Raw genomic sequence first — 18,372 nt, 5'->3', positions numbered from 1 at the left:
TGCTTTGCAGAGATGACCCGAAGCGAGACCGAAAGTCTGTGCTTTGCCCGCCTTAACAAGGACCGGTATCTTAAGAAAACACTTAACAAGCAAAACCATCTGCCTACATGTGGGGATTGGGGGCGGCAAGAAGATGAACTGTCACGGTTTTATAATTACAATTTAGCTATAACTCTGTATATGCTGATAAGCTTATCCCCGCCCCTAGGGCAGGGCCTTAATTTTTATATAACTGTGTGGACTTTGAGAGGCTCATTGGAGTTGGGACTCGTGTAGGGACACGAGAATAACTCCCCAGGCCTGAATAAACCGTTTTGGCTTCAATTATTGGGTCTGTCTTTCTTTCAACAAGCCAGTGACGTCGACCTTGTATATCACTTGGTCCGCACTTTGGGGGCTTACATCACTGTCTAGCTCATCCTGAAGTGTACAACTATCCTCATCACTATCTACTAACATGCCAAGTTTCGTATCGTCTGCAAACTTTATAATGCTGCTCTCTACACCCAAGTTTAGGTCGTTTATAAAAATTAGAAAGAGTGATGGACCCAAAACTGACCCTTGAGGATCACCACTGCAAACCACCTCCCAGTCTGAAAAACATCCATCGACCACCACCCTCTGCTTCTAGTCACTGAGCCAATTCCGTATCCATATCGTCACTTTCCCCTCAATTCCATGGGCTTCCATCTTCTTAACAAGCTCCGTGTGGTACTTTGTCAAATGCCTTACGAAAGTATACAACATCTACTGCACTATCTTGATCAACCTTCTCGGATACCTATATTAAGGTACAGGATCGTATAACCTCAGCAAATTTTCTATTACTAAACTTGCACCCAACTAAAAGGTGTTCAAAACAAGAAGTGTGTGATGAACAAGGGTCCACTGTGTGTACGATAGCAAAATACTGCGGTTGCTGGAAATCCGAAATAACAACAGAAAATGCTGGAAAAACTCAGCAGGCCAGGCAACATCTGCGGAGAGAGAAATAGAGTCCACTGTGTTTATGTAGATTAACTTAACAGTTGATATAATTTAATAACAGCTGGCTTGACCCTCATCACAAGGGCATGGTAAAATGAAAAGGTTCAGATGAGATAGTAAAGTGCCTAAGCAAAGCAGTTTTATAAAGTCACGACTCCAGAGACAGTAGCGGTTTATCTCCTCGTCATCAGGCGCATAATTCTTTGCTGCGGGTTTAATATTTCAATCACTATCAGATTTGCAACTGGGTGCGAATCTTCAGATACTGTAGTGGAAATTTGCCATTAAAATTCTTTTTTCATCTTCCAATTTACTCCTTTGGATTAAATCATCCACCAATACTGCAGTACTCTCTCACTTGAGTTTGGTTATTAAAATTAAAGCAAGCAATGCAAGGCAAAGGGTGTCAACTGATTGCAATATTTGTCTGGAAAGTACACGGCATCATGCAATAGCAGTCTATGTGTCACACTACATTATAACATAGAAATCCATTCATTTATGTTTTTCCGTAGTGTAGAACTCTCTCAGGAATCCTGCCCCTTCCCTTTAAGACCATTCTGTCTTCATATACATGAATGGTACCAAACGCATGGCTCTCTGGTGATGTTTCGATCACACCTTCAAAGGTAAGATGGTGAATTCCATGATCGTCCAAATAGTAGCCACCATCGTGATCATGTCCTGCTATAAAACACACTACACTAGTGTGCGCATGCAACACTGAGAGGATCTCATCATAGTTCCAGGCAACGCACATTGGATCAGTAGAGTCTGGGTGGACAGGAAGATGACCTGCATTAAGAAAACAGTTTACAATTATATCATCGTTGCCCCCTTCCTAATAGATACATGCCTTTCATGCTTTCAACTGAATTTCTCAATACCTGGTCAAAATATAAAGAAACAAATCACTCTATCCATCTTTCAGTACTTCAGTCAAATCAGGTAAAACAATAACGTACAAGATAAGGGTGCAACTGTATGACAGGTACCAATGTGAGACCAGTAGAGCAATGCAGAGTTGACAGAACACTTGTACTGTGACTATGCATCTCTCTCTAAATCAGAGTAAACACAACTCTGTCTGTGCTTCCCATGCACAGCATCCTGGTTCAATTTTAATGTTAGCAGGGAACCAATAGGGGAGTCAGCTCTCTGCCAACATTAAAAAGTCTTAAATCGAAGCTCAAGTTAAGTTCTAAAATGAAATTCCTAAGATATCTACTGCTAAAACTATGAAGCACCCTAATAATAGGTGACCTCATGCTTGACTTGTACAACATATTCTGTGTCAATATGAAGCTCTAGTTGCTTGGCAATGATGCAAAATTTGTAGTCTAACTGGCTTATAGATGAATGGTAGATAAAAGTAAAAATATCAAATTACAATTTTGCTAAAAACACTGAAGAGGAAATTTCACAAACACCTTTACATGTCACTCACATAAATAGTGCCCAGAGGTGTTTAGTTGCCTTTGCTAGCAGCAGCAGCATTCTTGACTTGGGTTCAGGTTTGACCAGTTAATCTGCTCTTTCGTGATGCTGATTGAGGGGGGAATGTTGACCAGGAAATTAGGAGAACTCGCTGCTCTTCTTTTAGGAAACTTGCTGCTGAAGTGAGCACGTCATGGGATCTTCATCCAGCTGAACTACCGAACAGGTACACGTGACCTTAGGATGAGATGTTACACTGAAGATGGCAACTGCGACGGTGCAGCATTCCTTCAGTACCGTCTGGATTGTCAATCTAGATTATGAGCTGAAATACGGGACTTGAATCTACAACCTACTGATTCCGAGGTAAAAGTACCGTCAAGCTGATACACAGTCAAGTGGAAGAGAAAGCTGCTGAGAGTGAACGGTATTCTCAACGATCTGGGTAATATTCCCTCGGTAAAATCTCCAATTTTCTCTATGCAAGTGAAAAATTGCCTTTTTCTTAATTGCTGGATGGGAAAGCAACTATTATATGGATTCGAGATTTAACTCTAAATGTGGCTACACCTATTGGGTAGCGGGCCTGTAACTTTTTTTGTGCAGTCCTTGTATTGTAGTTTTAAATACTTGTGCGTGCATTTGAAGTGTCAGCTTGGCTCAGTTGGTAGCACTCTTGCCCAAGTCAGAAGACTGTGGGTAGCACTCTCGCCTCTTAATGAGAAGGTTCTGGGTTCAAGCCCCACAACGGACATGAGCGCTTAGTCTAGGCAGACACTTCAGTATTGAAGAAGAGCTGCATTGTTGCATGTGTCGTCTGTCAGATTAGATGTTAAACCAAGGTCCTGGCTGCCTGCTCAGGTGGCTGCAAGAGATCGGGACTTTCCTGGTGTTTGGCCAACATTTCTTCTTCAATCGCCACTACCAAAAACAGATTGCCTGATCATTCACTCATTCGTTTGCTGTTTGTGGGACTTTGGTATATTCAAAAAGTAACCCATTGGTTGTAGAGTACTTTAGGGAATCCTGAGGATGTGATAAGGTGCTATATAAATGCATAAATGCTTTCATTAAGATTTTTGTGGACAAGTATCAGCACAATGATCAATATGACTTAGATCAAGGCAATGTAAATGTAGGTCCAGCTCCATTTATTGCAAGTCTCTGTGATAAGCACATGAGGACAATGTCTTCCTGGCCAACAATATGTACAAGGATGGAATGAAGGAGGATATTTTCAGTTCCTATTAAACATAGATGGTGAAATGTTCCTCCCAGAATGGAACACTGCACCTATCCTGACCTACAAATTTGCCTCTTCAAGCTCAAGGTTTCAGGTTTGCTGTACTTAAAGAAAACCCTTCTGCTCAAGGTTCCCCATATTTTCTAAACTACATGTTCCTTTCACATGCCGACTGACTCCTTTCCTTACGCATTTCCAGCATCTCCTATTTTTTATTTTTTTAAAAGAAAACCCAACCAGCAACCCCAGAGTGACGCACACAACCTATGTCGAGGTCACTCATCACCTATGTAGCTGGCGCCGTCTATAGTTACAATCAGTGGTCACATCAGTCTCAACAATGATCAAAGGATTCAAAGTAGAAAATACAGTCGTCCAAAAGGACGGCTATCTGCTTTGTTTTTGTACTAGGCTACACAGAAATGTCAGTTGGGTTTAAAGTGCCAAACTGGAGTCCCACAACAAAGACTACAATGAGAGATACACATTGTACAGAAAACACTTCAGCTTCACGAACATATGAACAATGACGGACAGGTAAAGACCCTCTGGTCCATGCAGCCTGTCCCACCCAATGGGGATACCTTGTGTATCACAACATGCACACTCCACCCCACCCGAAACCATGTCATCTCCTGGGAGAGGTAAAAAACCAGACAAAAAAAAACCCAGGCCAATTTGGGGGGAAATAAATCTGGGAAATTCCTCTCTGACCCACCTAGGCGATCGAAACTAGTCGAGATCACTCTGACCCGAATTCCCAATTTTGTGTCAGAATTTTTTTTGGGGGTATTTCAAAATGATCTTTTTATGTGCCATTATTTTATTGCTATATAAGTGTGGAGATTTTGGACGCACATCAACATGACAACATAACAGGAATAAGGTGGGTGATCTGACTCCTGAGCACACCGAAGGCAAGGAATATTAACTGCAGCCAGTGCAAAGCTGAGTTTAAAACAGTTACTAGCTTGTTTTTAATGTTAGCACAGAGCCCATACTCGAGGTATTTTGCCCAACATTAACAATGCAACCTGTTCCGAGCTGAGCTAGGCAGTGTCACTGGCACCCGTCACCTGCCCATCACATTCCACAGGTACTGGGCAATGACCCACACCCGTAATATAATGACATCCATAGGCACATGATTACATTTTAAACATTACCGTTTGGATTTACTGATTCTCGTTCACCATTTCTATTCCAAGAGAACAAGTCTGATTTATTTAAACCTAGGTTACAATCAGAAATGAACAAATGCATAATAAAGAGTTACTGAAATGAGTTCTTCTATTTTGTTAAACACATTATTACTTACCAATGACTGTAACCTTTTCCTGGTTATTATCGGAGAAAGTTAGAACTTTGTTTAGCCACTCCAGCTGCTCGTGACTGAAACCTCCATTAAACCCCACAAAGCGTAAATTCAGTCCAGCGAGGCCTGTCAATTAAATATAAGGAACTATTACATTTTCAACAGAGATTGATTCACTACAGCAATGCTACTAGAATTCCCTATTGCTAATTATATATCCTTTAATTTTGTAGCAATCTTTACATTTCTTTTGTTATTTGTGCATTTTGTACTCTCATGTAAACAAAGCTAATAATTGAATTCCGACATAAAATATTTCAAACACCAATTTTGTGAGGATGACACATGGCCATGGAAAATGTATAATTATGTGACTATTCTCCAAAAGCAAATTGCCGTCCTACATCAGTTAATATTAATTCTAGGACTGCTTTTTATTGTGGTCAATGCTACAACTACAAGGCAGGTTGATAAAACTGTAATTCAATTCTGGGTTTTGAAATAAATTCTTAAATCATTCAAACATTGCTTATGCTTTACAATAGCATCAGAATCCTTCAATTGGGTTTCAGTCCTTTTAGGTAGTTATTATTCTACGTATAATTTTTAAACGTTTCTATCAGATGGGCTTTTGTAAGCATTTGATTAACAGGCGTGTACAATTGTAATGACTATGAAAATTAAAGAGAGCTACCAGAAAGAGAATTATAGGTTTGCAGGGCAAATCTTGTTCAAACCCAATAGGGGCTTGTCCTACTGAAAGGATTAAATGAAGGAAAAAGGATATAGAGGCACTGGAGAGGGTTCAAAAAAGATTTACAAGGATGATACCAGAACAGCAAAGTTATACCCATCAGGAAAGGATGAACAGGCTGGGTCTCTTTCTCTTGAAAAGAGAAGGCCGAGGGGTGACCTACTAGAAATCTTTAAAATTATTTTGATAGAGTAGACACAGGGAGTTTTTCCTCTTGTGGGGAAGAGCAAAACTAGAGGCCATCAATATAAGATGGTCAGCAAGAAATCCAACAGGGAATTCAGCAGAAACTTCTTTACCTAGAGAGTGGTGAGAATGTGGAACTCGCTACCACAGGGAGTAGTTGAGGCGAACACGATAGATGCATTTAAGGGGAGGCTAGATAAGTGTATGAGAAGGGAATAGAGGGTTATGCTGATAAAGTTAGATCAGGAAGGATGGGAGGAGGCTCGAGTGGAGCATAAACGTCGGCATGGACTGGTTGGGCTGAATGGCCTGTTTCTGTGCTGTAAATGCTATGTAAAAAAAAAAAGGTAATGGACTTCATGTCCACAATCCAAGGAGGATGTACAGAGGGAGGTGACCACAAATAAAAAGTAGAGATTGGGAAAATTGCTGGGTATTAAGTTTTTTAATGAAGACATTATCCTGGCAGACATGAAATAATGCCCTGTTGACTTTGCTTTCCCAGTTCCCATTTTAAATGCAGTTAACGTCATATTGTGGCGGAACCACCAGAGGATTACGGACAATTGTATATAATTCCTTTTACAGCAATGTAGTACAGCTGGGGGCTGCACCTTTAATGTATCTGTTAACTGTACTAGGGCTTCTTTCCTGTACTCCGCGTGATGACGTCATGCCGTCCGTCACGTGATCTCTCAACGGCGGGAAGAACGTGATGACGTCAGAGCTCGGAACCTTCTAGCAGTAGAGCTCGGAACCTGCTAGCAGTTGAGCTCGGAACCTGCTAGCAGTTTCCAGAGAGGCTTTCAAGCAGACCAGACCTATTTGCATTGTATCCTACAGTTTCCTGTACAGCTTCGTTTGTTCATTAAATTTTATTGTTTTTGATTTTCTGAGTCGATCTCAATTCTTCGGCTAGGAACCCCAGTTCCTACATTGGTGACCCCGATTTCTTCGAACAATTTTCGTTGAAGTTACATCAGGGACACGAACGCCGTCACCCTCAAACTGCCGCAATTTTGGGAGCAACAACTGGCCGCGTGGTTTTTCCAGGCGGAAGCCCAATTTGCAATCCGGGGAGTAGCAGCGGATTCGACCCGTTATTATTACGTGGTCTCCGCCCTCGACAGTGCCACGGCCTCGCGGGTCGTCAGCCTCCGAGAGTCCACCGAACGATGGCAAGTACGAAGCTTTAAAAGCACGTTTACTGCAGATTTTCGGTCTGTCCAAGTCGGAGCGCGCTCGCAGACTTATCTCCATGCCCAGCCTCGGGGACTCAAAACCCTCAGAGCTCATGAGCCAAATGCTCACGTTTTTGGGCTCGGAATCGCAATGCTTTCTGTTCCGCGAGCTGTTTCTCTGTCAACTACCAGAGCCAGTACAGATGGCCTTGGCCAATTCCGCGATCACGGATTGTGCTGAACTCGCCGCGGAAGCGGATAAAATATTCACCGTCTCACAACAATCTTGTGCAGCCACGAGGCGCCCATCCCCCACAAGAGCGAATCCGACTCCTCCTCCTGCAGGCTGGTGTGCATACCACGCTCGTTTCGGCGTGAAGGCCAGAAATTGCCGTCCGCCCTGCAGTTTCTCACCAAATAAAAAACCTACCTCAAACCAGCGGTTTCTGAGAAGATCAATAAGGCCTAAGGGACGCGCCGGAGTTGCGATGGCCGTCGGGTCCGCAGGGAAACTCCTATACATTATAGACTCCCTGTCAGGGCGATGTTTTCTGTGATACTGGCTCCCAGTGCAGTATCCTACCAGCGTCGAAGCTAGATCATCAATCCGGCGGTCAAGGTCCCCCCCTCGAGGCAGCCAATGGTGCGGCCATTTGCACGTTCGGAAAGCGTAGGGTCCAGTTGAGTTTTGGTGGCCAACGTTTTGTTTGGGAGTTCATCACGGCGAAAGTCTCACAGGCCATCCTGGGGGCAGATTTCTTCTGCGCAAACGGGTTTCTCGTCGACGTCCGACACTGCCGGCTAATCAGTGCCTCCACGTTTCACTTGGTCCGCTGCCACCGAAGCACCGCGATGTCTTGGTCAGTTGCCTGTGCAGTCCCATCTCCAAATGAGTTCTCTCGTCTTCTCTGAGTTCCCGGAGCTCACCAGGCCCACATTTTCTTCAGTCGCGAGGCGCGGTGTGGCGCACCACATTACCACGACAGGATCCCCCGTTTATGCGAGAGCTCGAAAGCTGGAATCTGGTAAACTTGCGGCTGCCAAGGCGGAGTTCCATACAATGGAACGCCTGGGTATTATTCAACGTTCGAATAGTCCTTGGTCCTCGCATTACACATCGTTCCTAAGCCGGGCGGCGGATGGCGACCATGCGGCGACTACAGACGCCCGAATGAGGCTACCACACCGGATCGGTACCCAATTCCTCACATTCAGGATTTTTCGGCCCATCTGTCAGGGAATTCCATCTTTTCCAAAGTAGACCTCGTCAGAGGCTATCAAGTGCCCGTGCATCCTCAGGACGTCCCCAAAACTGCCGTCATCACACCTTTCGGGCTCTTTTGAGTTCCTTCGTATGCCGTTTGGGCTGAAGAATGCAGCACAAGCCTTCCAACGTCTCATGGATTCCGTGTTGCGCGATCTGCCGTTCATCTTCGTCTACCTAGACGACATCCTTATTGCCAGTAACAGCACGAAAGAACACATTACGCACTTGCGTACCCTTTTTTCTCGTCTCAGCCAACATGGCCTTATTATCAACCCGGCCAAGTGCCAGTTTGGGTTGCACAGCATTGATTTCCTGGGACACAGAATCACCTCAGAAGGCGCCGTCCCGCTGGCCACGAAGGTGGAAGCAGTCACCTCGTTCCCTCTTCCTCAGACCGTCAGGGCCCTCCAGGAATTTCTGGGAATGGTCAATTTTTATCATCGGTTCGTCCCCAAGGTGGCATTGTTGATGCAACCTTTGTATGAGGCCCTCAGAGGTAAATCGGGCAAAGACCCGATCGATTGGACACCCCAGATGGACCAGGCTTTCCTCGACACTAAGAACGCTTTGGCTGCTGCGACCATGTTGGCACATCCCCTTCCGGGCGCAACCATTGCCCTTACCACCGACGCATCTGATTATGCCATCGGGGCAGTACAGGAGCAGTGGGTCGACGGCACATGGCAACCACTGGCTTTCTTCAGCCGCCAATTGCGGAAGAACGAACGCAAGTATAGTACTTTTGATAGGGAGTTGTTGGCATTGTTTCTGGTCATCCGCCATTTTCGCTTCCTACTGGAAGGACGCCCATTCACGGCTTTTGTAGACCACAAGCCACTTACTTTTGCGATGGCCAGACAGCGGAACCATGGTCGGCATGGCAACAACGTCATCTTACGTACATATCTGAATTTACAACCGACATACAACATGTCTCGGGCAAAGACAACCTGGTGGCGGATTGTCTCTCCCGCGCCCACATCCACGCAGTACACCTGGGAGTCGACTATGTTGGTTTGGCAAAAGAACAGAAGGCAGACACTGAAGTGCAGGCATACCGGACCGCACCTTCCAGCTTACAAGTGGCTGTCAGTTTCCAGGCCGCAGGGACCACACTCCTGTGTGACATCTTGATGGGCGTCCCACGTCCAATCGTTCCAGTCGAATGGCGCAGGAGAATTTTCGACACTATCCACGGGTTGTCACACCCTGGCATGAGAGCGTCACAACGACTCATGGCAAAGAAATTTGGAAGGGCATGCATCTCGACGTCCGTGACTGGACCAATACCTGCGTGAGTTGCCAGAAGTCCAAGATACAACGCCATGTTAAGGCCCCAGTCGCCACTTTTCCGGTTCCGGAGCGTCGATTCGACCATGTGCACGTGGACCTGGTTGGTCCTCTCCCTTCCTCTCGCGGGTACACGCACCTCCTCACCGTGGTAGGCCGCACCACCAGGTGGCCAGAGGCAATTCCTTTGGTTGCCACCACAGCGGCAGGTGTCTCCAGAGCCTTCATCTCGTCGTGGGTAGCTCGGTTCGGGGTACCGGCTGACATCTCCTCCGACCGGGGGCCTCAATTTACCTCTGAGCTTTGGAACGCCGTAGCTCAAGGTTTGGGCACCAAGCTTCATCGTACCACCGCCTACCATCCACAGGCGAACGGTCTGTGTGAAAGATTCCACAGGTCCCTTAAAGCCGCACTGCGTGCTAGTCTCTGTGGGCCTAGTTGGGTGGACAGGCTCCCTTGGGTGCTGCTAGGTCTTCGCACGGCGCCTAAGGACGACCTGCATTCTTCTTCAGCAGAGCTGGTTTACGGCCAACCACTCAGAGTGCCTGGCAATTTTCTTCCTCCTCACACACAACCCTGGTCCCCAGCTCAGCAGCTCGTCAGCCACCAGAAAGCAGCTAGGAATTTCATCCCAGTGCCTACATCGCATCATGACCTGCAGCGCTCCCATGTCCCGGTGGATCTTAAGAGCGCAGAATACGTGTTCATTCGGCAGGATGCTCGCAAAAACCCGCTCAAACCGCCTTACACAGGTCCGTTCCGCGTCATCTAGTCAGGTGACAAGTCCTTCACAGTCGAGGTCGGCGGTAAGCCTGACCACATCTCCATCGACCGGTTGAAACCGGTGCATCTGGATCTGAGCGAACCAGTCGTCACCGCTCAGTCACCTCATTGTGGTCGTCCACCGTTGACTGCCGGTCCAGTACAGCCACAGTCATCCGCCGAGTCGCCACTGCCCGCCTCACCGGGTCGACCACAGCCGGCCTCTTCTTCTCCTCCGCCTGCGGCGTCATCCCAACCTCAGCCAACGGCCAGTTCGTCTTCTAGCGCTCCGTTCCAGCTGCCGGGGTATCGCAGTCGGTCGGACAGACTCGTCAGACCCCCTTCTCGCCTTACCTTCTCTGTGAAAAGCAATTCTGGGGGCGCATGTGGCGGAACCACCAGAGGATTACGGACAATTGTATATAATTCCTTTTACAGCAATGTAGTACAGCTGGGGGCTGCACCTTTAATGTACCTGTTAACTGTACTAGGGCTTCTTTCCTGTACTCCGCGTGGTGACGTCATGCCGTCCGTCACGTGATCTCTCAACGGCGGGAAGAACGTCATGACGTCAGAGCTCGGAACCTTCTAGCAGTAGAGCTCGGAACCTTCTAGCAGTTTCCAGAGAGGCTTTCAAGCAGACCAGACCTATTTGCATCGTATCCTACAGTTTCCTGTACAGCTTCGTTTGTTCATTAAATTTTATTGTTTTTGATTTTCTGAGTCGATCTCAATTCTTCGGCTAGGAACCCCAGTTCTTACAATATAGTATTATGTTATTCTATACGAGCAGGTGACTTTTGCCTAAGCACCTGCCTAATGCTTTCCTTAAGCTGGAACCAAGGTAGCATCTCAAGATGATTCACTCTCTAATTTTCCCTCCCATTCTCTGGGGCAGCCTTCAGCCCCAATAGGTAGACAACTTGCAGGTAGGGAAACTGGTACTAAACTACTGCAACCTGATCACATTATTAGATAATACTAGTCAATCTCCTGTGGCGTTGCACATGGAGAGTCAAGACCTTGTGTAGTATTGAGGGGAAGTAGAGTTAGAGGGCGGAGATAAATAGACCAGAGTATGTGAATATAATCCTGTTAATGTTCCCTGCAAGCTGCGCGGCTGCTTGCCGGTCCTGCGCAGCCCGGGACCGGCTTTTCCAATGTTAAATTTCGCGCATGTGCGAAACTTTGAATGGGCCGCGCAGTCGTTACAGGGGCCGCGCACCCAAAAAAAAATTGGGGGGAATATTTTTTGAAATCATATACATTCCGTTCTCATTTTTATGTTTCCATAATAAATTCCTTTGCTCACGTTTACAATGGGAACTATCTATATATAAACTAGTCACAGTGTAATTACATTCTCCTGCCAATACTGCCATGGCAACACCACCACAAAGGGGAAGATTGTAATTACAACCCGACAAGTTTTACGTAGGCTGTTCCATTATAAATTTTTGAAATGGAAAAAGTTGACAGGAAGTGCACACCAGGCGAAACCAAAATTGCACGACAAGAAGATGTAAAATAACTATTTACCTGTGGGGCTATTAAGGTTTTCATTTCCGTTGTTTGATTCCAGTATCTGCATTGAATCACGGTGTTTCTTGCTGGTCTTTTTCCTTCCCATAATGCTGAGATCATATGTGTCAGTTAATATGAATCGGAATTTAGGAAAAGGGCTAAAATGGTAGCCATAAAACGCCTCAGGATCATCAGGGTCGAAGTCCATCTTAACGCCGCAAATGTCCATGTTATCGCAGGTTATGTCTTTTCCCAGGTGTTTGCTATTGAGAGCCGATTTAAGTAATAGCTCCCTGCCAAAATTATAAAATTCATGATTTCCCCAAGTATGGTGCACTGGAGAGACACAGTTTGAAAATTCATTTATTACTGTTTGAAGTGCATCATCTGAGGACTTTAGCTGTGAATTGCATCCATCAATGATATCGCCAAGCTGCAGAATAAACTTGGGAGTGGTAGGTTCTTCATTCCATTCTTTGATAGCACTGCGTAGCAGGCGGAGGCTGTTTCTATAGTAACGTTTTCGTGTCCTTGCATAGTTAAAGCCATTCTCTACATTAGCATATTGAATGTCTGCTATGACTCCAAAAGTAAAATACAGGTTGTTTTCAGCTGCTTCTGTCTCCATTCTTTTAAATATTTCACTTCCACAGGCCCACCATCTAAAAAAAAGAGGTAAGTGAAAAACAGTAATCTGGATTTAATATAAGACAGGCTATTGACTGTAGTGCAAGTACAGAGCAGTCTGGTTCTATAGCAACACTGTATAACACGAGAGTGGTAGAACATCGGTTTGTGCTGATTTTGTGATCTTGGGCCAAATAATCAAACAATGATGCTAAGCAGATGCAAAGTGCTGCCCAAGGGGAAGTGGAAAATGCAGTCACTGTTGCTATCCGGGCAAAAATGGCAAGATTGTCAGAACTTTTCTAATGTAAACCTGGTTTGTAAAATAGAAGTCTTTTCTCTCCCCACCTACATTTATCTTGTTATGTGAAGGCATTAGCTGTGAATTTTTTCAAGGAATTTGCATCAGCAACAAAGGACACACCAGAAACAAAGGCACAATCCTAACTCTGTCTGCCTATTCTGGTAAAGAACCCAGTATATGCTGGGAGTTTCTCTGGTGTCCTGAACAGTGCCCCACTCCCCCTTCAACTACCACCACCAAAAATAGATTATTTATACCATTGTCACTTCTAGACTCAATTACTCTAATGCTCTCCTGATCAGCCTCTCATCACCTCAGCTCATCCAAAACTCTGCTGAGTGGATCCTATCCTACACCAAGTTGCTGACTATCTATCATCCTCATTCTTGTTGATCCCATATTAGCTCTCAGTCCCCAATCTCTCCATGTTCTCACCCTACTCTACCTCTGTATCCTCCTTCAGCCCTAGAACACCCTTCCCCAAATGCTCTGTTCCTCAGAATTTGGACTTTTGTGCATCTTTCCCTCCATTCGCCCCACTGCCTTCAGCCACCTAGGCTCCACACTCTGGAATTCACTTCATAAACTCCTATACCTCTCACCTGCCTCTCCACCTTTAAGACCCTCCTTAAAACCCATCTTTGACCAGGCTTTTGGTTAACCCTCCTAATATCTCATTTGGCTTTGCATCTATTGTTCTGTACACCTCTGCGAAGCGCCTTGGAATATTTTTCTATGTTAAAAGCTCTATATTATATTATATGTGAGTTGTCGGGTCTTGCTGTGCACGACATGGCTGCTGCTAGTACCTACATAAGAACAGTCATCCAATTCAAAGTAGCTCATTGCACGAGATGTCTCGAAGGGACCGATAAAGCTCTATATAGGTGCATGACTCCAGTCTTCACTATTGGATGTTAATATGTGTCAGCCATGGCTCAGTGGTAGCACCCGCACCTCTGAGTCAGAAGGTTGTGGGTTCAAGTCCTACTCCAGAAACTTGAGCATATAATCCAGGCTGACACTCCAGTGCAGTACTGAGGGAGTGCGGCACGGTCAGGGATGCCGTCTTTCAGTTGAAATGAGGCCCTGTCTGCCCTCTCAGGTGTACGTAAAAGATCCCATGGCACTATTTAAAGAACAGGGGAGCTCTCCCCAGTGTCCCGGCCAGTATTCCCCTCTCAAACAGCATCACTAAAACAGATTATCTGCTCATTATCATATTGCTGTTTGTGGGACCTTGCTGTGAGCAAATTGGCTGCCGCGTTTCCTACAACAGCAGCTATACACCAAATTGGCTGTAAAGTGCTTTGGGACGTCCTGAGCTTATGAAAGGGGCTATATAAATGCAAGATCATTTTCTTTAGTACACCCCTATTCACAATGGAAGTATGTAAGAAGTCACACAACACCAGGTTATAGTCCAACAGCTTTATTTGAAATCACCTGAAGAAGGAGCAGCGCTCCGAAAGCTTGTGATTTCAAATAAAGCTGTTGGACTATAACCTGGTGTTGTGTGACTTCTTACATTTGTCCACCCCAGTCCAACTCCGGCATCTCCACACAATGGAAGTACACAGAGTAATAATCTTTCCCTTTTAGGAAAACAGGTCCATTTTATCCGAGATGATGCATATGTCCCAAATGTAAACAATTCCCAACTATTCCCAGTCTGTGAGCCCTGACCCCAGCTCCTCACCGCCTCTGGCCAGCGGTTCACACAGTCCGAGAAGATCCAGCCAGCGCCCAGCAGCCTGGGACTGGACTCCAGCCTGGGGTCACCTGCCGCGCACTCACCGCCCCGGCGACACCATTCGACTCGCTGCTTCCCGCCTCGCCCTCCGCCAGCGGCGTCACTTCCGGCGTCTGGTTGCCCAGAAACCGATTGTGTTCGTCCGTGACGTCAGTACTTCCCTTCCGCATAAAACGTAGCGGCTCTCAAAGCACTTCCGGGTTCAGTTGGCTCATGGTTATTCCTGGGAATAATTGGTTAATGGATATTCCTGGGATTAGTCGGTTAATGGATATTCCTGGGATTAGTTGGTAGCTAGTGGTTATTTTGGGAATAGTTGGTTAATGGCTATTTCTGGGTACTGTATATTTGGGTGATATGGGCTATTTCTCGGTATAATTTGTTGTTATTGGCCACTTCTGGTTTTAGTCGGCAGCTATTGGTTATTTCTAGGCATAGTTGGGTGTTACATTAGGTCAAAATATCATGGTAAAAAACTGGAGCGATCTAACAAAGGCAAAAAGCCATTTTGCCACAGAATAGTTGGGTGTTTCTGTGCATAATTGGGTATTTTGGGGTCTTTATAATTATGGGTATTATTATGTTTCTCAGTATTTTCGAATTTTGAGTATTTCTCTTTCCAATTTTGAAATACACTTCACAAAAACACACATTCCTGATCTCAGCCCAGCTGGTTAGTACAATTGGCCTCAATGTCATTTGGGCTCCGGAGGAACGTAACAAAATAGCCAACTTTTAATTGCTATGCAGTGACTCCGATTATAAAAAAGTGCATGTGTTGGAGGACAGCATTAGGTTTAGCTGTAACCCCCGCCCCTCCCCTATACTCAGGACTCATCTGTAAAGGATAGCTCTGTGGTTGAAATACTAGACGCTTGCCATCATCCAAAGAATTGTAGCCCAGCAAAAAGTCAGTCCCTTTAGGATAGGAAGGAAGGAAATTGGGGGGAAAAACAAGACCTTTATTGTATTTTATGAATGAAAATAAATAAAATTACAATTGTTTAACTTCTCTTTTTGGTTTTGTGACTTTTAAAAATATATATGGTGTAGGGTTTGAAAATCCACAACCACGTTTTATTGGAGCCCTCTAAGGGCAAGGTGACCAAAATTGGATTGCCCTATACAGTTTAAAACCAACATTTTCGGCCAATGCAGTGGTCCCGAAAAGCAGGCTGGGATATCTGAATACAGGGGACTGTGGCTCAGAAGCGAGCCATAGATGTCGGCCAATCGAAACAAAGTGCATTCTCAAAGGCCAATCAGGGGACTGAGTCGGGCCTGAAGCAAGGATATGTGACTCACCCCTAATCGAGCTATGAGTACAGGCCATCATCACTTTAATCAACTCGGACTAGGGACAATAGTTTTGGGATCACTACAGTTAAGAGGTGGCCCAAAATAATCAAGTCCCAGGACTGACACAATGGGACAGCAGACTTGGAGGAGCCGCTGTGCACTCAAAACAATACCCCTGCCCTCACACTTGTAAACACCAATTTAATTGGGCGCGAAGAGGCCGAAATGGAATTGGGTATAAAATACAGAACCAAGAGATTATTAGAAAAAGACCAGAAGAAAGAGCAGGAGAGCGAGTTAAGAAGCTGAGGGAGAGACGAGCTGGGGTGAACTACCATCTAAAGAACTCCAACCACGCTGATGAGAAGATCCTCCATCAGGCCCCAGACTCAATCGGCATACTGAAAGTTTACTCCGCTACCAGACGGCGCAACATCACCGCAAGAAACCGCACCGTATACGGACTCCCATCCCGGGGACATCAACAAGAAGACACCAACGACCGAAGTGGCTGTGGAAGACGGCATTCACTCCCGCCATTTCGGGAGCCTTTTCCATCAAGCACAAACCAACCAACAACAGCAACAACCCAACAACCGCACTCAAAGTAGGCTGTGAGTATAATCCAAGGGCCTGCAACTGTCAGTCTAGTCTAGGTAGGAAAGTGGGTTGGTGGGATTGGACTTGGTAAAGTTAAAACAGTGTAAAACATTTTCGTTATGTCCATTCTCTCCCATATTTTATTTATAGTTATAGAGTGTGTGCGTTTATTACGTTTGTGGTAGAACCAAATAAAATTGGTTGTCACCTGTTTTTTCCAAGGACTACTTGTCTCCGAGTGTCTATTTAAAGTGCATCGTTCTCCATCCAAATTCTGGAGTTAGAACCAGATAGGGGCATTAGGGCACTTCGAACCCGCCAAACAAGGGGGCAGCAGGCTAGGGAAAAAGAGAGAGGACTATAGGAGCCCTTGGGCTCAGGAGTACCCCGCAGATTAGGTATAAACTGTGCAGGTCGTCACCGTATTCTAGTCCTCCTCTATAAGCTGTTGTTCTCTATCTCCTTAGAGGGTGTTTAGTGACACCCGACCTGCAGGCTAACATAAGCTGCAAGGGTATAAAGGAGACAGAGGCCCAATACAGTAACAGGCACTAAAGACCCCTGTAATTGGGCAGAACAAAACCCCCTACAATGGTTATCTCATTTCTTGTGGAAAGATGTATCATGTTCCTAACATTCTGGTAATCGTGATCAACTCTTTTCTACAAGGCTAACATTTTTCCTGTGCTCTCTTCATTTTCCTATATTATCAGAAGAGAGAAAATATACTAAGAAAATCATGATTTTTGACTTTTAAAACCACTTTTGAAGTTTCCCTGATGTCTCATTTGGTGAAGACACAGAAGGAAGACTTCTACTTTTAAAACCCCACATTTTAGCCCTACACACCAAGGGCCTTCATTCTTACTTGGGTAGAAAAGTGGGGTATAATTAGAATTCATTGGAATAACTGTACCACCTTTGTGATGCTGATTGTTCTACATTTTGAATTGGACATCAGCCAATGAAAGAAAGAAAAACTTGCATTTATGTAGCGCCTTTCACGACCACCGGACATCTCAAAGCGCTTTCCAGCCAATGAAGTACTTTTGAAGCTGAGTCAACAGCAAGCTCCCACAAACAGCAATGTGATAATGACCAGATCATTTTTTTTTTGTTATGTTGGTTGAGGGATGAATATTGGCCAGGACACCGGGGATAACTCCCCTGCTCTTCTTCAAAATAGTGCCATGGGATCTTTTACATCCACCTGAGAGAGCAGACGGGGTTTAACGTCCAATCCAAAAGACGGCACCTCCAATAGTGCAGCTCTCCCTCAGTACTGCACTGGAGTGTCAGCCTAGCTCAAGTCCCTGGAGTGGGACCATAAACCCACAACCTTCATGACTCAGAGGCGAGGGTGCTATCAACTGAGCCATGGCTGACAATGTTCATACTGTTGAAATATTTCTTATTGCAGTTTGTGGTTCAATCTAAAAAATAAATACAAATTGATTCATTGAAAAGAAATGATAAATTAACCAAATTTTTGTACTACTTTTGAATTAAAAATAATTCAGAAAATGAGAAATGCTGGAAATAAGTGATTAAAGTAAGTATACCTTTTGCAATGGGGGTCGATTTCTGTAATTCGAACATATGTAGTGGGACATGCAATGATTACTTTATATAAATAAGTAAATAGCAGTTTTCAAAATTACTATATATTGAAGAATTACATTTAGCCGTTGTTGCAATGTTATCACAGGTATACATGATTTAAGCTATGCAACTTTAGTTCGGAATGTTCGTATTCAGTTTCGACTTGGTGCTGACTCAAGCTGTAATATTGACGATAAAGTAACATAATGCAGGTAGTGAACAGAAAATGTCAATGCTTGGG

At 45.0% G+C, this 18,372-nt stretch overlaps 1 protein-coding gene across 3 annotated transcripts; it reads right to left on the bottom strand.

The window, feature by feature from the left end:
* Window positions 1-978: 978 nt before the first annotated feature.
* LOC147102677 (manganese-dependent ADP-ribose/CDP-alcohol diphosphatase-like) lies at window positions 979-18,288 on the bottom strand. 3 transcript variants are annotated; one of them, XM_085963385.1, is made up of 4 exons: window positions 18,092-18,288; window positions 11,962-12,608; window positions 4,986-5,108; window positions 979-1,782 (listed from the first exon to the last, which is right to left on the bottom strand). In XM_085963385.1, exons 2-4 carry the CDS (start codon window positions 12,572-12,574, stop codon window positions 1,487-1,489), a joined length of 1,032 nt encoding a protein of 343 aa, XP_085819511.1. In that variant the 5' UTR covers window positions 12,575-12,608; window positions 18,092-18,288; the 3' UTR covers window positions 979-1,486. The 3 variants fall into 3 exon arrangements, with proteins under 3 accessions (XP_085819511.1, XP_085819509.1, XP_085819510.1); XM_085963383.1 differs by lacking the exon at window positions 18,092-18,288 and adding an exon at window positions 14,675-14,781; XM_085963384.1 differs by lacking the exon at window positions 18,092-18,288 and adding an exon at window positions 14,577-14,668.
* Between the last annotated feature and the right edge of the window lie 84 nt (window positions 18,289-18,372).

Source organism: Somniosus microcephalus, chromosome 21 (genome assembly GCF_052327205.1).
Source record: "Somniosus microcephalus isolate GS21.2 chromosome 21, FLI_Smic_1.0, whole genome shotgun sequence".
NCBI lineage: Eukaryota > Metazoa > Chordata > Chondrichthyes > Squaliformes > Somniosidae > Somniosus > Somniosus microcephalus.
Note: the sequence above shows the minus strand (reverse complement) of the source record. Positions and strands in the feature narration are given on the sequence as shown.